Source organism: Paramisgurnus dabryanus, chromosome 20 (genome assembly GCF_030506205.2).
Source record: "Paramisgurnus dabryanus chromosome 20, PD_genome_1.1, whole genome shotgun sequence".
NCBI classification, from domain to species: domain Eukaryota; kingdom Metazoa; phylum Chordata; class Actinopteri; order Cypriniformes; family Cobitidae; genus Paramisgurnus; species Paramisgurnus dabryanus.
Window position 1 is genome coordinate 4,170,897 of NC_133356.1, and position 26,038 is coordinate 4,196,934.

The 26,038-nt window shown below is 36.4% G+C and overlaps 2 protein-coding genes across 6 annotated transcripts in view; one reads left to right on the top strand and one right to left on the bottom strand.

Annotated features, from left to right (window-relative positions):
- The window catches only part of rmdn2 (regulator of microtubule dynamics 2), a 51,595-nt gene extending 30,601 nt beyond the window's left edge, over positions 1-20,994 (bottom strand). For 4 of the 5 annotated variants that reach the window (XR_010546953.2, XM_065296076.2, XM_065296075.2 and 1 more), the window contains exons 1-5: positions 20,924-20,994; positions 16,597-17,027; positions 2,804-2,978; positions 2,624-2,726; positions 1,343-1,403 (exon numbers count right to left, since the gene is read on the bottom strand). Coding sequence is in view for 4 of the 5 variants with exons in the window: in XM_065296076.2 (XP_065152148.1) it covers positions 1,343-1,403; positions 2,624-2,726; positions 2,804-2,978; positions 16,597-17,018 (761 nt within the window). In the remaining variant the exon portion in view is untranslated. Of the gene's footprint in view, positions 1-1,342; positions 1,404-2,623; positions 2,727-2,803; positions 2,979-16,596; positions 17,028-19,042; positions 20,057-20,923 lie in introns of those variants that run through there. The other variant, XM_065296074.2, reaches the window with a different exon arrangement.
- A 1,921-nt stretch (positions 20,995-22,915) lies between these two features.
- cdc42ep3 (CDC42 effector protein (Rho GTPase binding) 3) overlaps positions 22,916-26,038 on the top strand; it is a 40,644-nt gene continuing 37,521 nt past the window's right edge. The window contains exon 1 of the mRNA XM_065296077.2: positions 22,916-22,932. The gene's annotated coding sequence lies outside the window, so the exon portion shown is untranslated. The remainder of the gene's footprint in view (positions 22,933-26,038) is intronic.

Genomic DNA, 26,038 nt, shown 5'->3' on the forward strand with positions numbered 1-26,038 from the left:
CATCCTGAATGCGGACGCGACTAAGATGGCGGCGCTACCGGAAGGTATTTATTTACGTTAATAAAGTTTTAAATATGGATATTTCTACAATAACACTGCGCGGATTACCCTCAGAAGACCTTTGTTTATCATCCTGGAGCCGTTTGGATTTAATTTGTGAAGGATGGACGCACGTTTTTGGACTTGAAGGTCGTGGACCTCGTAACATTACATTTAATCAACTGAAAGATCTAAAACATTTTCTAAAATATCCAAAAATGTGTTTGTCTGAAAAACGAGGGACATATGCAACTCGGACAGCTTGGGGATGAGTAAATCATGGGTTTAATATCATTTTTGGCCGAACTATCCCTTTAAAAAGTAAATTCTTCATTTTACGGTAAATCCGATAACCGCCGTGTTATTCTGTCATCTTTTCTCCCTTTTTTTCCAAACCGCGACAAACTCCAGTCCTCCTTCTCTGCAGAATGCAATAAATCTGCTTAACCAATCACTGGGCAACATTCCAAGCATTATAAACAATAATGGCGCTGCTTTGAATACACACAAAATCCTAGTTTTCCTCATCTGCTTTGTACTTCGTGATCAACAAACAAAAATACAATAATACTTTTGATGGCGTTGATAAACCTGTGGTGATTTTCTGTGGCACGGAAAAGAAACGTAAGCCATTAAAATCAAATCATTTACGCGAGAGGCACTGGAAAAATGCCGGCTGTTGCTTGTTCTCACACAACAGCATCAAGCTTCTGTCATGCTAACATGTCATGCTATGATGTGGATCTTAAACTTTCCATTTCCATTATTTTACTTGAAGTCATCGAAAATTGAGCAGGACCAAAACCTTTTACAGCTGATCGCTGTCGATCAGTTCAGCGATTGACGTCTCAAGGATGACAGCAGCAATGACAGTGTTCTTAAACACTTAACAAAGTAAGTGTTTTGATTAATGCGATTAATGTTTTTTTTTAATCAGTGTATACCACTAGTCAACTAAATGAATATAATGCACCCTTTTATATTGATTCAATAGATTTATAGCATTTTGAAAAAAAACTTTTGCATTTTGCGGAAAATAATACATTTTTATAATAAATCTTTGAATATAAAATTATGGATTTGAATTTGTAATGTTTATATAACCTGAAGATGCTATGTGAAAGTTTGTTACAGAAAATAGTGGTTTTCATCTTAACGCATCTTAATACCAGGTATTAACAGCCTCTTAAAAAAAATTGAGACATCACTTTCCGTGAATGCGCTAAACGTAGGGGTAAGGGGAAAAATGGGATTGGGGTTTTGCATCTGAACTCTTTATATATATACATGCACACAAACTCACCACTGATGACTTTCAGCACAAAGTGGATCGATGGAAATGGCCTTCTCGCCAATCGTTTTCCCTGAAAAAATAAAGAAACATGATGTTTGTTTTAGCAGATGAAGTGATCACATATCATGTCTGTACAAATGAGAAAACACTTCCTCTGCTGTTACTAAGAGTTTTTTAGGGCCCCTGAAGGTTTACATGAAGTGATAATTTGTCTGGTTTCCATGTCTTTGAAGCCATCACAAAAAAAAAACTGATTGGAGATCTGCGATCAAAGTGGCATTACTGAAGAAGCATCAAGAACTGGTTGATCCTGTCCCTTTAAATCCACAGAGAACTGACTGGAGATCAGTGATTTAAGGCGCATCTGAAACTAAACAGGTTAATCCGGTCCCTCCTGAGCTGCTATTGTGTTGCACTTAATTGCTGGCATTCGCATCTCACTGTGATTTAAAGATGAACAGAAATGAAGAGCTCAACACAAGGCGCGCTGGCTTTCATTACCTATAAAACTATCAACACATAGCCTCTGTCTAAATGTATGTACTGTAGTTAAGCAATAAGTTCCTGCAGCTCAACTGGTATTGTATTAGCATCAAAGGTCATAAGTTGGATCACAGAGAACACACATCTTGACAACAGTAATGTAGAGCTTGATTGCAATGTAAGTCGCTTTGGATGAATGCACTAAAATAAAAATTTTGGGGAGAAACCTATAACGAAAATATATACATGCACAGCAGGGAAAGTTTTAAATATTAAACCTGTACAGCAGGGAAAGTATTAAATAAAGTGTGTTCAATACTTATTCCCTGTGTCATTTCATCTTTATTTATTATGACTCAACTTGTATACTTAAATGTTCTGATTTCTTTGTATGAATTCAATATTTGGCTTGATGGCTACATCTGGTGGAAATTTTGTGTCAATAGCCCACTTAGAAATCCTTTTACTGATAAAAATGCTGATGTGTCAAGTACTTATTAAACATGCAAGAATTATTAATATATATGCGGCCCTGTCTGTAAAAAAACTTCAGTAAAATATTTGAAACATATTGTATGTGTAACATATATGTGAAAATATAACTGGATATATTATATTATGTTAAAGATTGAAATTAATGTAAAATCAATGCTTGAAATCAAAGTTTTCACAGACAAGATCACATATGGACACTACGATAACATAGTTTAATTGTTGGCCAACAAGTATTACTTTTATGAGGTACATTTTGAGTTTACATGACATCAGTAGGTGTGGCCTCAGGTTAGATTTACAGCGTTGGCTTACCGTTCTCAGCAAAACTTTTTTTCTCAGAAAGGTCCACAGCGAAATCGTGGGCATCAGAGTATGCTCTGGACAAACGCCAAAGATACTGGCACTTCTGATCGAACTGTAAACACATATGTGATATGTATGTCACTTATTTATTAAAAGTCTACAAATATCAATGTACCCGCAGTCACATACCTCATCTTTCTTCTCTAGAAGTATGTCCAGCCCCTCTGCTTTCTCCGTCCCGTTAAGGCTGTGCAGACGGTCGGCTTTCTGCAGTAGGGCTGCGAGTTCATCTACTGGCTCCTTCACGGTCTTCAGATCTTCATCACTTTGGTCTTCCTCTGAATCTGTCAGCGCGGTTATATACCTGCAGCACAACATAGAGATGTCAATGAACTAGGACTTAGTAGTATATCAAGTTTTGGGAATATATTGGCCTTTATTCCCAGCGAGAGACAGTGTATATCGGTGTAGTCTGATTTGTCTCTCCCTCTTTGCCACATGTTGTACAGGTATATATAATTACCATAATTATACAGGTCAGTGTTTCAGATCAAACGTGTTACTAACAGTGTTGCAACCCTTCGTTTTTATTTTACCAGTGTGCATTTTACTTTAGACATGATGTTTCTTAAGCCCGGTGCACACTGTGAGATTTCAGCCAGGATTTAGCTGTCTGGGACAAATTTTGAAATCCTAAACGATTTCTGGAATCCCAGGCTAAAATCTGCCGTCTTTGATCGCTAGTTTGACATGTTCACAGACAGCCGATTAATGACCGTTGCGATCAAAATTATCCTCCGACAAAATTCTGGCAGTGTCAGAAATTTTGAGATACAATCCTGCTGTGTGACATCTCCCTGCGACAACCGGCAGCTCAATAACCAATAGAAGCACAGAACCCGATGACACAGTTAGTGCGGCGACAACAACAAATCAACGCAGACAAATGTAAAAAAGAACCAGGTAGACTGTACAGCTGGAGGAAAAACTTGTGGAGTTATGGAAACAATAAAGAGTGTTTGTACAACGTGTCATCGCCACTGTACCACGATAGGATAAAAATGAAGCAGCCTGGAGAGAAAACGCGCTGGAAATTCAAATGCCAGGTACTCTTCTCCTTCGTTTTTTCTTCTTTTATGCTCGAGACAAGTCATGATTAAAATGAACAGTAAATGTTGTTTCGGTTTGTTAGCCTTCGCTTCAGCGTGTGTTTTCCCAGCCGTCGTCAATCGATGACGTAAAACTGCGGATGCGTTTGTTTGCTTGCGTCCGATTTTTAAAAGTCTTTAAACTCGTACAGTCTGACATTGATGGAAACTGAGATCATATAGTGTGACATGGACTTAATTACGATCTTAATCGCACAGTGTGGCAAGCAACAATCCTAAAAGACTATTTAAAATCGCACAGTGTATACCGGGCTTTAACGAGGAATTAAAACCATTTTAATTCTTATTCTGCTGTTCAAAGTTTGATTTGAACTTCCAAACAGTGTTTGTGTTTTAATGAAGGATTTTAATTCTTCTGCTTGTATAAGAAAGAGGTTTCTCACACAATCACCTATAACTGAACACATTGCTTTTATGATTGATGTATAAATTTGTTTTTAATCCATCGTGCTTATGACATTGAGCTAAAGTAGCTTTTGAATGACGTTTGAATGACAGCTGAGAGACTCGCCCACCGTCTCACAGACCACCCCCTCACAGTATTCAGGACAGAAGCGGTCAAAAGTGGACAAAAGAGACGAATTTAAATACCAGGTGTAAACGTAATGTGTCTCTCTCGTCCACTTGTGATCCGATCGATGAAAACACATCTTAATACCAAGTATAAACAGCCCCTAAGGTTAAAAATAGTGCTGTTCACCGTATGATCACGCCAGAAGTAAAAAAAAGACGTACAATTTAGTACCTCAGATTAGATAAATGGGCAGAGAGTAGGTGGTCGCCTGTGGCTGTTCGAACACATTCAACCACATATGCGTTTACACTACAAAAGCAATCCCATCGAAAGGGGTTTCGACTACCTCTGAATGTGGTTGAAAGCGGTCGAAAGTGGACGGGTTCAAAACGTTTTGAACACCGTTTACACCTGGCATTAACGTCATCCACTTGTGATCCGATCGACGAAAACGCATGTTAATGCCAAGTGTAAATAGCCTCTAAAAGTCAGAAGCATAATGTTCAACAGAAGAGGACTGTCCCGCCAAACTGAGTCTGAGTTCAATTGTAATTCTCATAGCACCTTATGAAATCTCTTTGCCGCAGCTGTGTTTACTGCTAAATGATTACATTTTTGCATTTTTTCATGTGTCTTTTCCTGTCTGTTATAAGTTTCAGCAGTAACAACATAAACAAACAGCTTTCGTAGAACAAACGTAACTTCTGGTAAACTCCGCAAAGAATCAATAACAACAGAATCCTTTTCGAGTAGTTTATTTCTGATAACAAGCTAAATAAACAAAAAGTAGATTACCTTAGTTCAAATCGTAGCTAAAGCGGATCAAAAACTACACTTAGCTAAGTTACTGTGTAAAATGTGTGTACTATATAATGTATGCAATCTTAACTACAGATCGGCTGCCCAACCTTCCTTCACATAACGATGATACATGATCGCCGCCTTCCCTCGTGTTTAGGAAACCAAAACATTTGTTATTTTAAATGATGTAGTTTAGTTTAGACACTAATTAGACCATTAAACAAACAGAGACTGGAAGTTAAGTTTTGCCCAGACGCATAACCGCGACAACGCAAGTGCGTCCGACAAAAGTAAATTTTTGATTCGGTCATTTTTAAAACCCATTATAATTAATTTTCAATTGCTATTTTTTGACATGGTTTCAGTAATCTGATAAAATGACAGAAATGTGCGGAAACATTTCCTCTTGTGATCATTATACATCAACTAATATATATATTAGTGACAGCCAAAATACATTGGCCTATATGTAATTTTAAATAAAACTTTTAATAAATTGTTGTTACATTTTATTTATAAAATTTTTTCAGTAAATTTAATTTAACCATTAAAAGCAGAATTCAGAAAAATGAAAACGGAAAACACGGAATTTAAGAATAAATAAAACAGAATTTGGAAAAAAATAAAACGTACATCAAAGGGCCATTAATATCAAGTTTTATGCTAAACTGTTGAGGAAAACCTGTTTGATATAAAAATAAAATGACAATAAAGTTGTATGTTAACATTAAATATTAGCTAACATGAACTAACAATGAGCAATATAATTTTTTAGCATTGACTAATCTTTGTTAATGTTAGTTAATGGTTAGTTGATTGTGCATTAACTAAGGTTAACAGTCAGTCACACCTATTAATTTTAAAAATGTATTAATAAATGCTGAAATTAACAAACAAAAATGAATAAATGCTGAATAAAAAGATAATCGTATTTTATTTTAAAGCTTGTCTTTGTGCATTTTAAACTACATAAACAATTTTATTTAATAAATAATTTTATTTAGTACTAAATAAAGATAAATATTGCATAGATACTCTTAATAACACACACAAAAACTTGGGCCTGGCTCAGTCCTAATGAAAGAGAAATATCAAAAACATTCTTGAAAGATAATCTTTCATCGTGTGTGTTTTCCTAAAAAGTGTGGGGGATGAAGGAATTCCCTGTTAAGGCCAAGCACAAATTAGCTAATCAACATCCAGACCTAACAAGGTGTTTTCACAGGAAGGTCAAACGGATGCAGCCGCTTACGGTAGACGTTCAAAAAATGTTTACATCCACAGAGTACACATGAAGCAGCCCAATTTATTGTTTATTGGAACTGGCGCTTTCAGACACCTTAAGGCTTTTATGTACAAACACTTTTAAGTGTTGGTTATTTCACTCGCTCTGAAGCACGCAATACCTGCCTAACTTTACAGGCTTCAGAAAAAGTCCCGTTTCAATAACCCCAAGTGTGTACTAACACCCTGTGCTCTCCTCGGCCAAGAGGAGTGTGTAAAAACTCAACATTAATTACAGGCTAAACTATAAATGAAAGACTTGAATGGGCAAAAGTAAAGACATAAAAGGCTTCCATTAAGAGCTGGCACAGACGCTTCGTGCGTCATCTGCGGTTTGTGAGAACATTTGAGACTTCGAGCGATACTTCTGGAGGGATGTGTTGGAGCTGGAACCTCCGAGGGCACTTAAACATTATATACAATGAGGTCGCTCGACAGTCAGCGATAACCTAAACCCCCAGGAATCAGAAAACGCCGGTGAATGAGTTTCTAAGCATCGTGAACGCTCTAATCTAGCTGTGCCGGTATGTTGTTCATTTTTAGTACTACAGTTACAAAAGGACTGCCAGATATGTGAGTCATTTTGGCCGTTTCTTCTGCGTGTCTGCTGTAATGTGCAACGGTATCTTTCTCACATCCTAATTCAGCACAAATTACACAAGTCTGCACTCCTCTTCTGCAAAATAAGTTGAACTGCATCCCAAAACTCAAGTAAGTTGGCCGACAGCGTAATCAGACGCTGGCGTCTTCAAAGCGATCCATATAAACATAAACAGGACAGCAGAAGGTTCAGTAGTGTGCCATAATATATGTGATGCACATTGCATGTCTGCGATATCTGGAAATAAACAAAAGGTTTTGGCACTTTAATTTTTTATATTGCATAAAAGTATTTAAGTTTAACTCACTAATCGGATAAGCAAATGTGTGACGTTAACGCATTTGCACAAAAGGTCAGATGTCCGTACTTTCATCATTCAAAAGACTGAAAATGTAACGGTGCATGAGATATAATCTATATTACCCAGCCCTCGTCTTGAGTTCTGGATCGAAGGACACAACCGCGCCCAGGAAAAGCTGAATCTTCCGCAGGGATTATTCTGATGGGAATCTTTTATCTGCCTCTTTGTGCAGAACTATACGTTCAAGGGCAATCTGTTTGTTTGAGAGCACATGTCTTAATCTGTCCTCAGCAAAGATCAACAACTGTCAAGTATCTGGCTGTAGGCTTAAATCTGAAGCATCAACTCGGCAACCGCAGTAAAAAGAAGACTAGCAAACATCATTAACACAAAAGTTTGGCTTGAGAGCTGCGTCTTCACTTCTGTTTATGTTTGTGAGGCAATGACAGCCTTACTTTACCATCACGATTCTAGTCATTTGTTCAACAAAACACAAACTGAAATAGACTTTGTAGACGATCACACTTGCAATTTACACTACAAACGAAAGTAATTTATATTCAGACGGGTTATGCCGATAGAATGTCAGATACATCACCAATCGCTGATGCTTTTGATGATGACAATTTTGCCATTAATGCTTTAAAGAGCACCAATGGTCCGATTCACGATTTTAGATTTCTTTTGGTGTATAAGTTTGTATTATTTAGTACGTTAACCATATGCAAAAGGTACAAACGGCAAAGTAAATGATGACGTGAGTTATCGTCTCCAACGTAAATCTCTTTACTTGGACTACAAAAAACACACGGATTGTAGGTAACAGTTTACTTCCTGGGATTGGTGATGTAGACAAGACCGACATTATCCTCCCATAATTCCTCCTGCTTAGACTCACAGCCTGTAAGTTAACTCCTGTAAGCATTGCGACAGAATCTTTCAAACATGGTAAGGAGCGTCACATTTCCGTCAGACGTCAGAGGTATTTAAGCCAATCAAAACGTACAGATTACAGGTCTCAACGCAAATCATTTTTGGGCCAGTGGTTCAGGTTTTCACTTGCTCTGCCAAAATTTTCACTGGCGCCAATAAAAAAATGTCAGTGTCACATATTTAAAAATAATAATTCAAAAGTCAAATATAATTGTATACATATACACTCACCTCAAGGATTATTAGGAACACCTGTTCAAATTCTCATTAATGCAATGGTGTAATGGTGTGGGGGTGTTTTCTTGGCACACTTAACGCCCCTTAGTGCCAATTGGGCATCGTTTAAATGCCACTGCCTACCTGAGCATTGTTTCTGACCATGTCCATCCCTTTATGACCACCATGTACCCATCCTCTGATGGCTACTTCCAGCAGGATAATGCACCATGTCACAAAGCTTGAAACATTTCAAATTTGTTTCTTGAACATGAAAATGAGTTCAATGTACTAAAATGGCCCCCACAGATCTCAACCCAATAGAGCATCTTTGGGATGTGGTGGAATGGGAGCTTCGTGCCCTGGATGTGCATCCCACAAATCTCCATCAACTGCAAGATGCTATTCAATCAATATGGGCCAACATTTCTAAAGAATGCTTTCAGCACCTTGTTGAATCAATGCCACGTGGAATTAAGGCAGCTCTGAAGGCGAAAGGGGGTCAAACACAGTATTAGTATGGTGTTCCTAATAATCCTTTAGGTGAGTGTACAACAGACATGTTCCAATAAAAAAAGGCTCCTAACTTTTCTTCTTAACCTGTAAACTGACAGCAAACTGTGAAAATACTGCATCGGTTCTTTCGTCCTGCTTTAACCAAGTAAATGTCTGCTTCCAAGATTTTAAATAATATACATTGATGAAAATATATTTTAGTGACTGAGGGTGAAGCACTGTCCCAATCGGGCAAGTGACAATACTTTTTACTGGCCCGAACGTCTCTCACGCTTTCCCCAGGCCACCGGGCAGTACTTTATGTTAACCCCTGCGTACAGATTAACTGGCCAATCAGGGACACAGAGCTTTTCAAACCCATGCATTTCAGGAATAGAGTGAAATCTGGAGCTACAAAAACGATATGTGAAAAATAATGTGTTTTTTAACCATAAACCACGCAAACACATTGTATTATACCAAATACACAAAGTAATTGTGTTTTAGCAATAAAATAAGTCCTCTTTGAATTATTAATTTCCATATTATTATTATGGCCACATCATAGTTTCATCTACATAGTTTTCAAGCTATGTTTGTCATGACAGTAAGCAAACCATCTAGTGGCTTGTCAAAGATAAACTAGATAAATAAGTAAACTATTGCCTGATCTCCGATAAAATTGTCTATTGGAGATCTCACACATTGATGACAGGACAATCTGACTATGGAGCAGATCGCCCAACACTAATTTAAAGTTAATCATTTATGAAAATGTATTAAAATTTTTAAAACGATATACACTCACCTAAAGGATTATTAGAAACACCATACTAATACTGTGTTTGACTGAAATGCCAAAAGCATTTTTTAGAAATATATAAATATTGATAGGATAGCATCTTGCAGTTGATGGAGATTTGTGGGATGCACATCCAGGGCATGAAGCTCCCGTTCCTCCACATCCCAAAGATGCTCTATTGGGTTGAGATCTGGGTTCTCTTATTGGGTTGAATAAATACAAAGAAAAGTAGAACATAGTTAATGGTGCTATTTTTAACAAAAGGAAGAGTATGACTATAAACTTGTAAAACTTCCCTTGAAGTTCATAAGGGGACAGAGAGTCTTTCAATTCTGTCAGACCAGTGGCCGGTTGCATAAACAACAACATTAGTCATGTATTTTTTTTAAGACTGAGCATAACATATAAAGATATTTATATTTAAATCCAAATAATAAGACTGATTAGCCCTAACTAATTGCTAGTTGGTCAGATTCTTAAGACTTAAGACAGGCTTAACCTTATGGCTATGTTTATGTAAGCGGCCACAGTGCTACAGTACAACAACATGACAGATGAGATTCTGAGGCCTGAAGTAGAAACATTTTCCTCAATCACATTGTATTTTCCAAAACAATCAGAACAAGAAAATCAGGAGAACCTCTGGGCCCATTCAAGAAACACCCTAAAGAAACCCCATCATTACAGGGTTCCCAGTCAGCATCCCAGACAATGGTCCTTCATTTATCATGCCGAATGCACACTGGTGGAAAGCAGAAGGGTGACAAAGAGAAAAAAAAACTAAATCAGCTGTTCACAGTGAACCAAGTTATATCTCGCCTATAAATTAGATGCATTAAATAAGCATTTCTTCAGCAAGACCCTAAAGTTTTGTTACGGTGAAACACCTTCACTGCCCAAAGTATGTTAAAGTACAGAACCGGGATGGATTAAAACTCGAGCCTCTAGTCTTTAATATGCAGGAGAAATCACAGGCACTTTGGAAAGGGTTGTTCAGAGGAAACATGGTTTCCATCACAACGGTCACAGGCTGTGCACACATTCAAGTGACTTCATCAAGAGAAGCAGAACCCAAAAAAATCTCTTAACCCTGTACAAAACCCCATATGCTCCTTTAGATTATAGTGTTAGCATTGCAAAAGTTGTCGGTTCGAATCTCAAGGTACAAACACAAGGCACAAAGTAACGCTTTTAGGCTTTGGCTCTATCATTAAAAAAATATTTAGGTAAGATACATCATTTTTTTACACAATCAACACACACATCTCTGCTACAAATAAACACTTTGGGCTCTATCATACACCCGGCAATTCAGTGCAATGCGCAACGCAAGTGTCTTTTGCTAGTTTCAATCCGGCACAATTATCATTTTCACATTTAGCGCCACGTTGTTTAAATGGCAAAAGCATTTGCACCGAATTTTGCACCCATGGGCGTTCTGGTCTGAAAACGAGGTGTGTTCAGGCGCATTGTTATTTTGAGGCAACTAAAAGAGACAACACCATTGACCAACTAAAACCTGGTCTAAAGTAGGGCTGGGTATCGATTCAGATGTTCCAGATTGATTCGATTTCGATTCACAAGCTATCAAATCGATTCGATTCCGATTCTCAGTAAAATTTTTGATTCCGGTTCTAAGGTAGGTTTTTATACTCGATTCTCGATTCAACTCAATGAATATAGATTTAAAACACAAAAGAACAGTGAAAAGCAGTTTACAAGTGGGTAATTAATAAAAAGAAATTAAAAGCCACAACACGTCTTGCTTGTGAAATCTAAAATGCTTCCAATCCTCCATTCAATGTTTGCGGAAATAAATAGGAAAAAAATCGATTCTGCTCTTTGAGAATCGATTTTTAATCGACCACGTTTTAAAAAACAATTAATCGCCCAGCCCTAGTCTAAAGTCAATGGTGCAAAATTGTTTTTCTTATTTAATGAGAGCGTTCGTACGGGACAACAATGCGTTTGCTTATCACACACATGGATGCGCAGCAGAACACAATACTAAGGATTAAAATGTAAACGATTATTATTGAGTCTCTTGGACATAAATGAGGACCGATTATGAGACGTGAGAAGGCATCACCTGCATCTATCAATATTTCATCTATTTTTAAATGTTTTTTTTATGCTACCCCACAGATTTATTGTATAAGATGAACCTGAACCTGTGGATATGGTGAGATGAGAAACATTTTGCTTGGCCCTGTATAAATATGTAAAGTAGCCGTGTTACAATAAACCCTGTGTTAGTTTGTGCCCTGGTCACGCCTACTCATAAGCTGCATATTGGATAAAAGCGTCTGCAGAACGCATAAAGTATATTTGTTGTAACAATTAATTACCTGGAAGGTCATATGCTTTCAGACAATAAGCATTGATTGGATGAATGTATTTGCAGGCCAAAATATAAGGTTTTACAAAAATTATTGTTACAGCCGTAAGCATTTATGCCTTGGGCCTCGATGAGATTGCACATATTTTCTTACACAAACTCGACACACAAAAATGTCCTGTCTGTGCCTTTACAAACAATTTCAATACAGCAACACTGCACAGTCTGACAAACAAACGTCACAGTCCATCGAGCAGAACTGTGTTCCACGTTGATTTATTAAACAGAGCATTTATTCATTTTTCTCCTCCAAGCATGAATGATATGACCTGTCTGCCTCTATATAAACAATAACCATTTTCTTGTAAATCTACAACTATCACACATAATAAATGGTATCGTTTAAAACGTGCAAGTTTTAACATCCTTCATCAACGAAGGCGAGCCGGGACTGCGCTATGGGAACGGTGACAAAAATTACAAGTTTCTGCACGATGCTGCAAAAATTAGGCAGTGATAACTTAGCAGTCACGCTTTCTGATTGACCGCCCGGTGCTTTAAAGAGAGACAGCGAGGAGGAAACTGTTTTGACAGATGTATAGTCCTTTGAACCCTGAGGGGCTTTGGGAACAAACTACACAACATACAGCTGTAAATCGGTGCGTTGTGGTGTTAAAACATCCTGAACGTGCTGACTATAAACACAGTAATCGACCAGAACACAAAAGCCAGTCATGGTCTAAAAACGCTGCAAACATACAGACAAGCAAAACTTATGAAAAACGATCATGTAGTTTTAAGGCATTGCCAAGGCATACACTTGAATTATCTGGATGAAAAGCTTCACAAAACAAATGCTTAAAATAACATCATTTCTGGATATGAAAAAGTAAAAAAAGAAAAGGTGAAATTACAAACAATCAAACTGATTTAATGATAATCGCTTCAGGAGTAAAAATTTATTAAGACTGGAATGGACTTGTAAGAGCTAAATGCTCGATTTAGTAAACAATCATTAAAACGAATGACTGGAGGGAACGGAGTTCACATCTATACAGATGACACATCATTTTTACATTTTTACAAAACCTCCTATTTACAAATATTACCTGAATCATGCATTAGCTATGTGCACCAAGGCCTTCGGTATAAGGGACTATCGGACAATACAGTGAATTAAGTAGTCTATTATTGAAATTTACTTGTTACCAGAATTAGATATTGGTGATTTGTATGCTGCCTGTGGAAAATATTTGGTAAATAAATCGCCTAACTTTGAAATCAATCTTATCGTTTCAGTAATCATTGTGAATAAGGAACCCATTACATCTTGTGAACATTGATCTTGATACTCCAGCCAGATATCAACATTACCCCATGGTTTACTTACCCTTAAGCAATCCAAGATACATATGTCCATCATCAAGGAACAACTTCTGACTTGAAACCCCAAAAAGTGCATTCATCCTTCACAGAGTTAATCCACACTAGAGCTGTCACGACTATAAAATTTGGCTAATGGTTAATTGCCTTATAAATTGTGACAATTATTATGATTAATTTCCTTTTTTTAGGGCATAATCGATGATTATGACGATTATGATTATGATGTCTGTTTTTTGCTTTGACATTTAATTCACATACATTTTTTTGTTTGTTCATGAAATAATTTTTACACATGTGATTATTTAAATTAAATCTTTTGCAAAGTTTATCTGGCAGTAAATATTATAACACATATTAAAAAGTAATCTGATATGGTCTCGTTTATACAGGCACTGCAGCTCCTACTTGTGTTTTTTAGAAAGATGTGCATTATTGCGGTGATCGGAAATCATCGCGATGAGGTCAAACAATTGCGATGAGACAATTATTTAATCATTGTGACAGCCCTTATCCACACGGCTCCAAGGGGTTAATAAAGGTCTTCTGTGGGTAATCGATGGGATTTCATAAGAAAGATATCCATATTTCAAACTTTATAAACTGTAATAACTAGCTTCCATTAACAGTGCCATCTTGGACTCAAGAGTGAGTTTTAGCGTCCAAGACGCTGTCATTACCGGAAGCTAGTTATTATAGTTTATTAAGTATAAAATCTTGATATTTTTCTTACAAAATAGCATTGACAACCTGCAAAACACCTTTATTATCCTATTTGGAGCCTTGTGGATTACTTCTGTGAAGGATGAATGCACTTTATTGGGCTTCAAGGTCACAATTTGTTCCCTGGGCCCTGTTTTCTACCGTTATAAGCTTGGAAAACCAAGGACATTTACTAAAATAACTTTTAAATTTGTTCGTCTGAAAGATGATGGATTGCTTGAGGGTGAGTAAATCATAGGGTAATTTTCATGTACACTTGTAGAAGGTAAGTGGGTGATTCTTAGATTTAAAATGATATTATTATTAATTTATTTTTATGAACATGAAGGAAGATATGGTCACACTTTATTTTACGGTATCACTGTTCCAGTGTAATTATACATTTAAGTACTAAGTAATAATCATTAATAACATGTACTTACTATAGGGTTGGGATTAGGATTAGGGTTTGGTTTAGGGTAAGTTGCATGTAATTATGCATAATTAACTGTTATTACTATAATAATTACATGTAACATGTGTAACAAAGACACCGTAAAATAAAGTGTTACCGAAGATATTTTAATGAATGTTTGTATCCAAATTCATCATGAGCCCCATTCACTTTTATATTAGGAAAAGAGAATACTAGAAGTGAATGGGGCTCATAAACAGTTTGGTTACAAACATTTCTCAAAATATCTTCCTTTGTGTTTTTCAAAACAAAGAAATTTATACAGGTTTGTAACAACATGATAGTGAGTAAATGATGACAGAAATTTCATTTTTGGACGAACTATATAACTTAGGTTTAAGGGGCCGTTTACAGGACGTTTTTGAACCAAAATGTTTTCAACCAACTTGTGCGCTTTGGCTGTTCGTTTACACGACAATATTTTGGGCTACTGAAAACATACATTTTAAAAGCAGGTTTCAAAGTGCACATTTAAAAAAATAACATTGTTATCGTTTCCTGTGTAAATGACAAAACGCATGAATATAACGTGTCCAGTCTACAGGCATGCTTGTTTCACAACCATAACAATCATTTTGTGTTAATGCTAATTAAGATCTTGAGTTTATTATCACTTCGCCAACAGAGTTTACAAAAATGTTGACACTTTATAATTCAGGATCACTTGTATTAAGCTTGTAAACCTACCTCATTGTTTGTCCAAACTAAACTTTTTGCTTTTGCCCATCTTTATAGTTTGTATTTATCACTCTGGAAAATATTGCTTATTTGCTCAGATACTTAGTGTTTCTTTACAAAGTAATATCTTTAACTACTGGCCTGGCATGCAAAATACAGCATTTCAGACATTTCAGACATTTTAGTGTATACGAAGTTTTCAAAAACACAAAAGAAAAACTTTTACACTTTTAGTACAATTCATTGTCATGTAGACGTGCCCTAAGATAGGATGTTTCTGTAATTTGGCCTAAGATGATGTTGCTACAACATCAACTAGCAGGAGCTAACTAGGCCATGCAACATAAAGAGTAATGCATATATGTACATGTTATAAAAATACAGTAAAATGCTGCAAACACACAGACAAATACAAGTTATGAAAACAGAGGTAAAGATGCACGAATCAATTACTTAACACAACTAATTATTGCTTGAGATCCAAAGTGCTTACGAAGGCAACTTCAATGCCAAGTTAAAAAGCAGTGATGCTATAAAAGCAAAACAGATATATTGTAAATTGCTTCAGGAACAGAATTTAAAACTGGAAGAGACTTGAAAATGCTTAATGCCAAAAATCAGTGAACAATGATTTAAATGAATGACTGGAGGCAGCGGAGTTCAACTCCTTTATATGGATGTGACATGATTTCAACCGCATGAGAAGCAGATACATAATTTTCATCCAAAACAATTAAGCCTTCTATTCACAAATCTAATTTTTCTTTTAAAAAGTGCAATTGTTTGTACATCACTAAATGCATCCGATTTAAAGTTGTGTGCCTTTAAGTTGTGCAAAATTTAGATGCACTGTTTAGCTGTTCTGCTCTGATAATAAAATCCTGATTTTGTGAATGATCCCGTAAATATACTTTCAAAGCTGTGCGCACGCAAGGTGGACGTGGAAAGAAAGTAAACTGTACCTCTTTTGTCTGCCGTGTCCCGGGCTTTGACAAAACCTGCTTGCGCTCAGACGAGGCGCTTCTCATTGTTTGCAATGCATGACGAAAAACGGACGTACCTTTTTTTATATCCAACATTACACAAATGGAAAATGTTTCCATGCATTTCTGTTATTTTATTTGCAGATTAATGAAACCACGTCGAACAACGAGAATTTGAAAATTAGTTATAATGGGTTTTAACTCAACTATTCCCTGTCAGCCCTTCTGTCCATGTTTTCTGCATTGCGGAAATCATAGGTCCCTATAAAATACAAACATTTCAATAAACACTCAACTGGGAACTCACCCTCCTTCACTCTCTGCCTCTTCTGAACTTTGTCCTTCACTTCTCGCTGTGGCACCTGCTCGTTTCCTCCGGGTGGGAGTTCTGTGAACGGGGCTTGCCCTGCGAGCTGCTACATATTCCCCACTCCGACCCCTCAGCTGATCTCTGACATTGTCTTGCAGATGTGGAAGCGCATCCTTCAGGGCTCTCACCTCATCCTTAAGCTCAGAAACGCACTGGATCAGAGCACCCAGCCGATCCAGAACTTCTGCCTGACCCGTCTGCGGACTCAGAAAACCATCTACATAATCTGTATTCCTGGTCCGCTGTAGGACCCTGCTACCGCCAGCTCCAGATCTCCTGTAGCAGGCGACCACCAGGCTGATACCTGCAGCTCCTGCCAGAACGCCGAGAGCCAGAGCCTTGCTGTCTGCTTGAGCCATAGTAAACAACTGAGGAGACAAGAACACAATGATTGAGAAACCTTCGTTATAAATAATGCATGTTAGTTAAAGTTAGCATCAGAGCTAGCAGCCACGGAAAGTAGCTAAAGTTAAAGTATTGCTTATTCTTTACGATACACTATATAGGGCTGAAAAATATATAGATTCCCATGCAATATACCATGCAAAAAAGGAAAACTATTTTGGATGCCTTTGCCAGTATTACATTATATGAGAATGTTTTTAAATGACAGAGAGACATACAGATTTCTCATGAGATATACAAGAAATGCAAGGCAGAAGTTAATTCTTCCCAAACTGTGCTTTTCCAGTCATCTGGTGAATGTTTCTTATATCGCAATATGCACCGCGGGAATACTAAATGTTGGGTCAAAAATGGACAAACCCAAGAGCTGGAAGTAAACCTCAACTGTGTGATTACTATTAATTATTAAAATATCTTATTTTGTGTTCAACAGAATAAAAAAACGCATGCAGGTATAGAACAACATGAGGATGAGTAAGAGGGCGTGCACACCAAAGCATTTAAACACGGCTGAAAATGCCAGCCGGACATCGACTGTAGGCACTTGACGGCTTATATATATATATATATCAGATGGTCTCTTGCAGTTCTTGATCATAATTAAAAAAATGTTAACTATTTAAACACCAAGAACATTGCATGGGTCTTTAAAAATGATGATGGTCATAAACTCTAATAATCAAGATTAGATTATTTTGAGAGAATGAACGCATAAAGTATATTTTTAGATGTTGTTACTCATTTTTACTTTTTGCAGTTCACTTAGATACAAGGTAATTGTTAAATAACAAGTTGTTAGTTCCCACAAGCACTGTAATGTGTCAATCAAACAAAATAGCTATTAACGCAACTCAAATGTAATCATTTAACAGGGTTAAACTAAAACCATTTGCAATTATCAAGTCTCTGGTTTACTCATTTCTAAAATATAAAGATAAAAGAACAACACTCTCTGTTGAAACAACGATAACTAACACTGAATGAGTTGTGTAAACTGCTACATACATACACTGGTACACCCTTGACATTGTAGTTTTGGAGTTTACAGTTTTCTTATCACGGTTAGGTTGACACAGTGGTGAGCTGCATCATGGCCATTATTGCCATTCCATAATGTTTTGGGAATGCCATTTAATAAGAAATAGTTTAAGTGTTTCATCTTCTGTCTGATGAAGAAATATTTAGAACAAAACATGATTTCTTGTAGAAAAATGGAGCATGACATTAAATGGTTTAGATAATTTATTGTCAGCAATTTATTTATATAATTTTTATACAGTTGTCCCTATCAATAAGTCAGTTCTTATATTTCACTTTAAGGCATTTTATCCCTGTTCGATAAATTTAAAAATAAAAGATAAATAAAACTGAATATTTATATTATTGAATATATAATATTATTCATATTATATAGCTCTTATTTTCACTATGCAAAGCCTAACTTTAGCTATTATATTTTCATCATGTTATCAATCCTGTTTATTTCATTGCCTTTGTGTAAATAGTTATAAGTACCCAAGTTTGACCAGAGCATATAAATACTTTTATAGAGAATTTTCTTAAATACATCACACAAGCACTTACTGACAATTTTTTTACATGAGAGCAGACAAAAACACACAACACAAGGTTATCATCATATACATGCACAATATGACCATCACATAACAAATCATATTTAATAGTTCAGACGAGCAGCAGAAAAGATAAAATACCAAATCATTATTGGATCCGCCAGAATCTTAATTTACACAGAATATAACGTTAAGTGACAAAGTACAAAACTGATATTAACCAGCAGCAGTACAGTAATAAACTGTCAAGGTCTCTACAGCGACACATTCATATAAAAGCGCTGAAAAGCATTCTAACATGACTAAAAGAAAACGACACCCGTCAGAAATAATCGTATGAAATCACAAATAAGTTAAATAAACATAACAAAGCAGTTATTTTGTAAAAATAAATCTGGTCTTACCTGCACTAACCTCTCTTGAGCGCAGCGGTGCGTCTAGAAAAACAGTCCGTGGTGCACGAGCGCACTATACTGAAGGTTCCGACCTGATGCTTACAACATACAGCTCCAGAAAAAAACATTACAAAAAGACAAGCGGGAGCCTATAACGGTATGATTATTTAACGATTACCTATAAAAATGTTGTAAACATAAAAAAATCTTTATTTTTATGAGAAATACAATTTAAATAGCATTAGTCCATGTTTAAAAACTATGGCGAAATGACTATAAATGGTTACCATGTTACGTAAATGTTACCAGAGTAATACTATGGTACATAATATTTGCATATATACGGAATTAGTCATTGGAAATAGTGTATTAGGCTATATTGAATTATTTCTAATGTCTGTAGTAGTGATCACTACGAAAATTAACAATATAACAAAATTAACAATGGTTACTACACTTTTACCACAAAAACATGGTTACTACACTTTTACCACCAAAAAAAAAACATGGTTACTACACGTTTACCACAAAAACATGGTTACTACACTTTTACCACAAAAACATGGTTACTACACTTTTACCACCAAAAAAAAAAACATGGTTACTACACTTTTACCACAAAAACATGGTTACTACACTTTTACCACCAAAAAAAAAAACATGGTTACTACACTTTTACCACAAAAACATGGTTACTACACTTTTACCACAAAAAAAAAAACATGGTTACTACACTTTTACCACAAAAACATGGTTACTACACTTTGACCACAAAAACATGGTTACTACACTTTTACCACAAAAACATGGTTACTACACTTTTACCACAAAAACATGGTTACTTCACTTTCACAACAAAAAAACATGGTTACTACACTTTTACCACAAAAACATGGTTACTACACTTTTACCACAAAAACATGGTTACTACACTTTTACCACAAAAACATGGTTACTTCACTTTCACAACAAAAAAACATGGTTACTACACTTTTACCACCAAAAAAAAAAAATGGTTACTACACTTTTACCACAAAAACATGGTTACTACACTTTTACCACAAAAACATGGTTACTACACTTTTACCACAAAAACATGGTTACTACACTTTTACCACAAAAACATGGTTACTACACTTTTACCACAAAAAACATGGTAACTACATTTTTACCACAAAAAAACATGGTTACTTATTACATTTTTACCACAAAAACAAACAAACATTAATACAGTTTTTGTAAGGGGACCATCACATCCTATTGAAAAGACCAGCTAAAACCATCCTATTCTGGTCAAGCTGGTATAGGCTGGTTTTAGATGGGTTTTGGACACTTTTAGCTGGTCAGACTGGGAGACCAGCAGACCCTTGACCAGGCTCAAAGATTGTCCAGTTTGGCTTAGCTGGTTGGCTGGTCCTAGCTTGTTTAAGAAGGTCCTCCCTGCCAGGCAATGTTGTTTTAGTTGGTCAAGCTGATGGGTTAGCTGACATGCCAAGCTAAAACCAGCTGGGAGACAAGCTAAAAGACTACTGGCCTTTCAATAGGGCAGATATTGATTGAGAAGTAAAAACCTGATAATCCAAGTTGGTCAGTATGTGCAAAGAGCCAAAGTTCATCCATGTCAATCATTAATAAACTCACAAAACTGCTCGATATGTCTACTTTAGTAGCATAGCTTAACGCTTTACAAATACACAGATTCAAAACCATTTTTTTTAAGTGGTAGTCTACAACTAACAATAACAAATTGCCATTTATTTAAACTGTATGATATCCATAAAGGGCACACATAAAGCTTTTTACTTATTCCTAAAAATAAAAAAGATAAAACCTAAAAAAGATGTAAACCAATTAAAACAATGTCAGTGATTGGAAGTGTTGGAAACTTACTTTCGTGAGGCAGATCTGTGGCCTTCACAGTTGTGGATCTCTGTACTCTATGTCTGTTTCTCTGTACTCCATAAACACAAGTATCTGATAAACCTTGAACTGTGATAGCAGTGTCAGCTGCTCTGATTGGCTTCTTGCATCCTTGGGCAAATGTTTAAACAAAAAAAAACTATTTTGCCAGAGCAAGCACAAAACTAAACTGCTGGGTCGACTTATCAAAGTACATCCAAATAGGTTTTACTGTACAGACAAACTTCATTTAAACTGATTAAAAATGACTTAAATGTTGTAATATAACTAAGGCCTAGTCCTGGCTTTCTTAATCTAAACTCTGTCCGAAAAACCACCCAAAGTGTTAAATACGCAGACATATGCAAACATCTGTGATTCCAAAGGTGATAAAGGTATAATCTACAGTCAAGGTGCTTGTTGATCCAGACGTCCATCAGACGCACATATCATATACACTCACCTAAAGGATTATTAGGAACTTCATACTACTACTGTATTTGACCCCCTTTTGCCTTTAGAACTGCCTTAATCCTACATGGCATTGATTCAACAAAGTGCTGAAAGCATTTTTTAGAAATGTTGGCCCATATTGATAGGATAGCATCTTGAAGTTGATGGAGATTTGTGGGATGCACATCCAGGGCATGAAGCTCCAGTTCCACCACATCCCAAAGATGCTCTATTGGGTTGAGATCTGGTGACTGTAGGGGCCATTTTAGTACAGTGAACTCATTGTCATGTTCAAGAAACCAATTTGAAATGATGCGAGCTTTGTGATATGGTGCATTAGAAAAAATGCTGAAAGTATTCTGAAAGTAGCCATCAGAGGATGGGTACATGGTTGTCATAAAGGGATGGACATGGTCAGAAACAATGCTCAGGTAGGCTGTGGCATTTAAACGATGCCCAATTGGCACTAAGGGGCCTAAAGTGTGCCAAGAAAACATCCCCCACACCATTACACCACCACCACCAGCCTGCACAGTGGTAACAAGGCATGATGGATCCATGTTCTCATTCTGTTTATCTGAATGTGAATCGAGACTCTTCAGACCAGGCAACATTTTTCCAGTCTTCAACTGTCCAATTTTGGTGAGTTGTGCAAATTTTAGCCTCTTTTTTTCCTATTTGTAGTGGAGATGAGTGGTACCCGGTGGGGTCTTCTGTTGTTGTAGCCCATCCGCCGAAGAAGCAAAGGTTCCTTTGGTGTGTTCTTTTACATAACGGGGCTATTTGGCAAACGTGCAGTCATCCACAAACCCAACCTGTAGTGCCATATTTAAACTGTACTGATGGCAAAGCCCACATGAAGGTGTGAAAGGTGGAGCTTGCATGCTTGGCTAGGATTGCTACGTGCAGTTTCATGGATGTGACTCCTTTTACAAAAACATTGCATTGTTCCAAAGCAGCCTGCATTCGTCCCAGCCTATAAACGCACGTACCAACCCAGATCAGAAATAGGTGCTGCTTTAAATTGAATGATAGCTGATTGAATGATAGCTGTCATGCACCCACGACTGCAATCTGACCAAAGCTTCAACTATTCCTTAAGTGCATGTTATTCAAGACACGCATGTTGAAACTGTACACAAGTTATATATAGCGAACAATTGATGCTATCTGAACATCAAATGTCTGTGATATGAAAGGAAACCTGATGAAAAGATATCGTTGGTGATTTATTCATGGTGATTTTGAATGATACAAACAGGTGCGTTGCTACAGTATGGCTGGGCAGGTGTATGGTGTCCTCATTGACCTCTGTCATAACTGATAGCACAAACGTAAATGCAGAATATACAAAAAATTGTGTTTTTGTATTTTATTAGTGTTAAAATGACTGTACCAGGTGAGCAATTGTAAAAGATCTACCTAATAATTGTCTTTGTAAATAGCCATTGTGCATATTTTTTTCAGGTTTCCTCGAAGACTGAGGTGTGCATCTTCCATGAAATTGCAAAGCAATCAGCCAATCAGATAGGATCTGGTGATTTCAGGTATGTGTGCGTGCAATATTCATAAGAGGGTCAGTGGGTGCAACGTTGGATTCGTTGCATTGGTATGCAAAGTCATGTCAATAGGTTGAATAATGTTTAGCACCATTCAATTTAAAAAATAACCCAATATTTAATCGGCACAGAATTATGGCTGCATGCACAACGTGCCATTTAGATACAAGCTGCGTGTAGTGTGATAACATTTAACGCAAGACTTTCCTGTTTGTGAAACTGATTGTAAAAGATACATGTATAAGTCTTGCAGTATAATCTGATATCTGATGGACTGTTCATGCACGTAAGGGCAGCCGAATACTAATCGGCGTCATCGGCTTTAGCAAGATCTCAGCACAGGACTTTCAAAAATTGTTCAGAAACAAAAGAATGCATTTTAAGGTCCAGGAATATTTTGTAACATTCCCGAGATAAAGCAAGTGCCAGACATATTTATAACAAGGCACAAATGGATTCTCTGAAAGGACAGTCATTACATTGCCCTCACCATGACCCTGTTAAGTAACCTAGTGCCCGTCTGGTGACATAAACCAAAATGGATTCCCCCTGGCAGAGAGCCGATAGGGGAGGAAAAGAGATGAGTTGATTAGCCACTTTTCTCTTTGCAATGATGCTATGGAGACTGTACGTGATACTGTACATGTGAGCATACCAGCAGCAGATGATACGCATCGGTACAGAGTCTGTATGCCTGTGAAGCAGCTGTGTGTTGTGCGTTATATCTAAGTGGATTATTCTGTGTTGAAGCCCAGCATGCAATGCTGAACCCTTGGCATTCATCAACACAACAGTTGTAGTAGAGGCCAGTTTTTTTTTGCATGAAGGTTGGTTCATAATTCAGGAAAATTCACGTACACCTTATGTAAGCTCTCTGTTATGCACTTTATTTTTAATATTTAAAATTTTAACATTTGCATTTACAATCACTATTCCCATGCACAGCATTAAAATAAAAAAATAATAAAAAGTCATATAATCTTGAGCCAAAATACAATCCAGAGTTTTATAAACTGGAATAAAGTATCACATGTTTGTTTACTTCATAAGTGCTTATTTAACGTGAAACGCTTGATGGCATCTGGAAACACATGAATAATAAATAAATATAACATTAAACAAAATGTTAAAGGCTCCCCCCAAAAAATATAAAAAAACATAATAGAGACACTAAAGCTAGTGGTTTTAATATTAACAGAAACGTATAATATAAGAAAGATAAAAAATAAATGCATTAAATAAATAACAAACCTTACGAAAAATATAGAAATACAATAAATAAAACAAAATAAGGAAATATGATATGAAAAGAAAAGGATGATGAGGCATCTTAGAGTCAAGGGAGTTCTTCAAAGTATCTTATAAAGGGGGACCATGTACATAAATTTCGAACCTTGAGTCTGGTGTGAAAAGTGTTTGGCCCCTTCCTGATTTTTTTGCATGTTTGTCACACTTTATTGTTTCAGATTATAAAAAGAATTGTTATAATTAATCAAAGATCAATCAAGTAAACACAACATGCAGTTTTAAATGAAAGTTTATATTATGAAGGGAAAACAGAATCCAAACCCACAGGCATGATTACTGCCACACCTGTTCGCAATTAAGAAATTAACAAATTAAGCGGTTATATTGGGAATATAGATGTTATTTAACATTTACAATTGTATTAAATTGTTTTAAAAAGAAAAAAGTTGTTTCCCTAAAATTCATGTCTGTGGTGTTACAAAAATGGATGTCGCCCCTTTAAGAAAAGGGGAAATCTATTTGGACTACTTCCTGTGTGTAAAGGTCATTGCAGGTGCTGGTTGATCTGAGGGGTGCATGGTGAGGGCCTTTTTTCTTATTAAAGGCGGGGTGCATGATTTTTGAAAAACACTTTGGAAAAGGGAGTCGGGCTGAGTACCAAAACACACTTTTAGCCAATCAGCAGTAAGGGGCGTGTCTACAAACAGACATCATTGCCTGGGTTGCCAGATCATGCACCCTGCCTTTAATTTTCTTAAAGTTAGCTAAATTTCTGACAATTTCATGTGTCACACTTTATAAATGTCTGTGGTGTTATGTTTATAACTTAAATATTTTAAATATTTTTATAAAAATTTTGATAAATACATAATTTTTAATTAATATTACTTAACATTAATTATTCCTAAATGTTCCCTGATCTTGAAATCAATATGATGGAAGCCTCCATCTTATAAAAGACTTGATTTAGGCTAATTTGTCTATGGTATTACTGTCTTTTTACTTTGGTAACACCACAGACATAAGTGTATGTTTTACCAGTGTTTTTTGTTTGTTTGTTTGTTTGTTTGTTTGTTTATTAGTTTTAAAAATGTTATTAAGCTTCAATGTCAATGGATATAGCATATTAAACATAATTTTAAATGCATAATACATTTTATTAAAAGAAAAATTTCTGCTCTCATTTGCCTCCCCAATTGAAGAATGACCTAGTTGTTATAAAATGTTATAAAATTCATGCGAATGGTGATACATGTTTAAAACATCTGTCAAGCTACAATTTGAATAATTGATAGACTCACAGAAACATTGCCCATCTTTTGGCTGATGTGCGCACATCCATACATAGCCCAGCAGAGGGCGCTTTCCTCACTGTCATCAACTATCATCCATGTAGATACAGTAGAGACCATTGGCATCCTTGTGTAAGCCTCTGTTTATTTTCAGCTGCATGCTCACGGTTTCCTCCGGTTGCCTTTTCAGTTTTCCAAGAGTTGGCATCTGATGTAGAATACAGATGGAGACATCTGAGAAGTTGTTTGTTTATATTTTTAAAGATTCCTCTAGTTGTAGGAAGGACTGAGTTAAGAGAAGTTATGTAATTACTTCACAGGAATGAATTAGTTTGGCTTTTGATAGACCAAACAACTCCTCTTGTGTCGGAAAAGACAAGCTAAAAGGCCAAAATCATGTTGCATAATCTTGCAGTAGTTGTAGTTGAGATATTTCCGATCTATTTTCGTGTACTCACCCCCTGCTGAAGTGTGTTTTGGAACATGGTGCCTGTTTTCAAGCTGGTCATTATCTGGTTAAAGCTGGAGAGTCATGGGTCAGGAACAAACCAGTA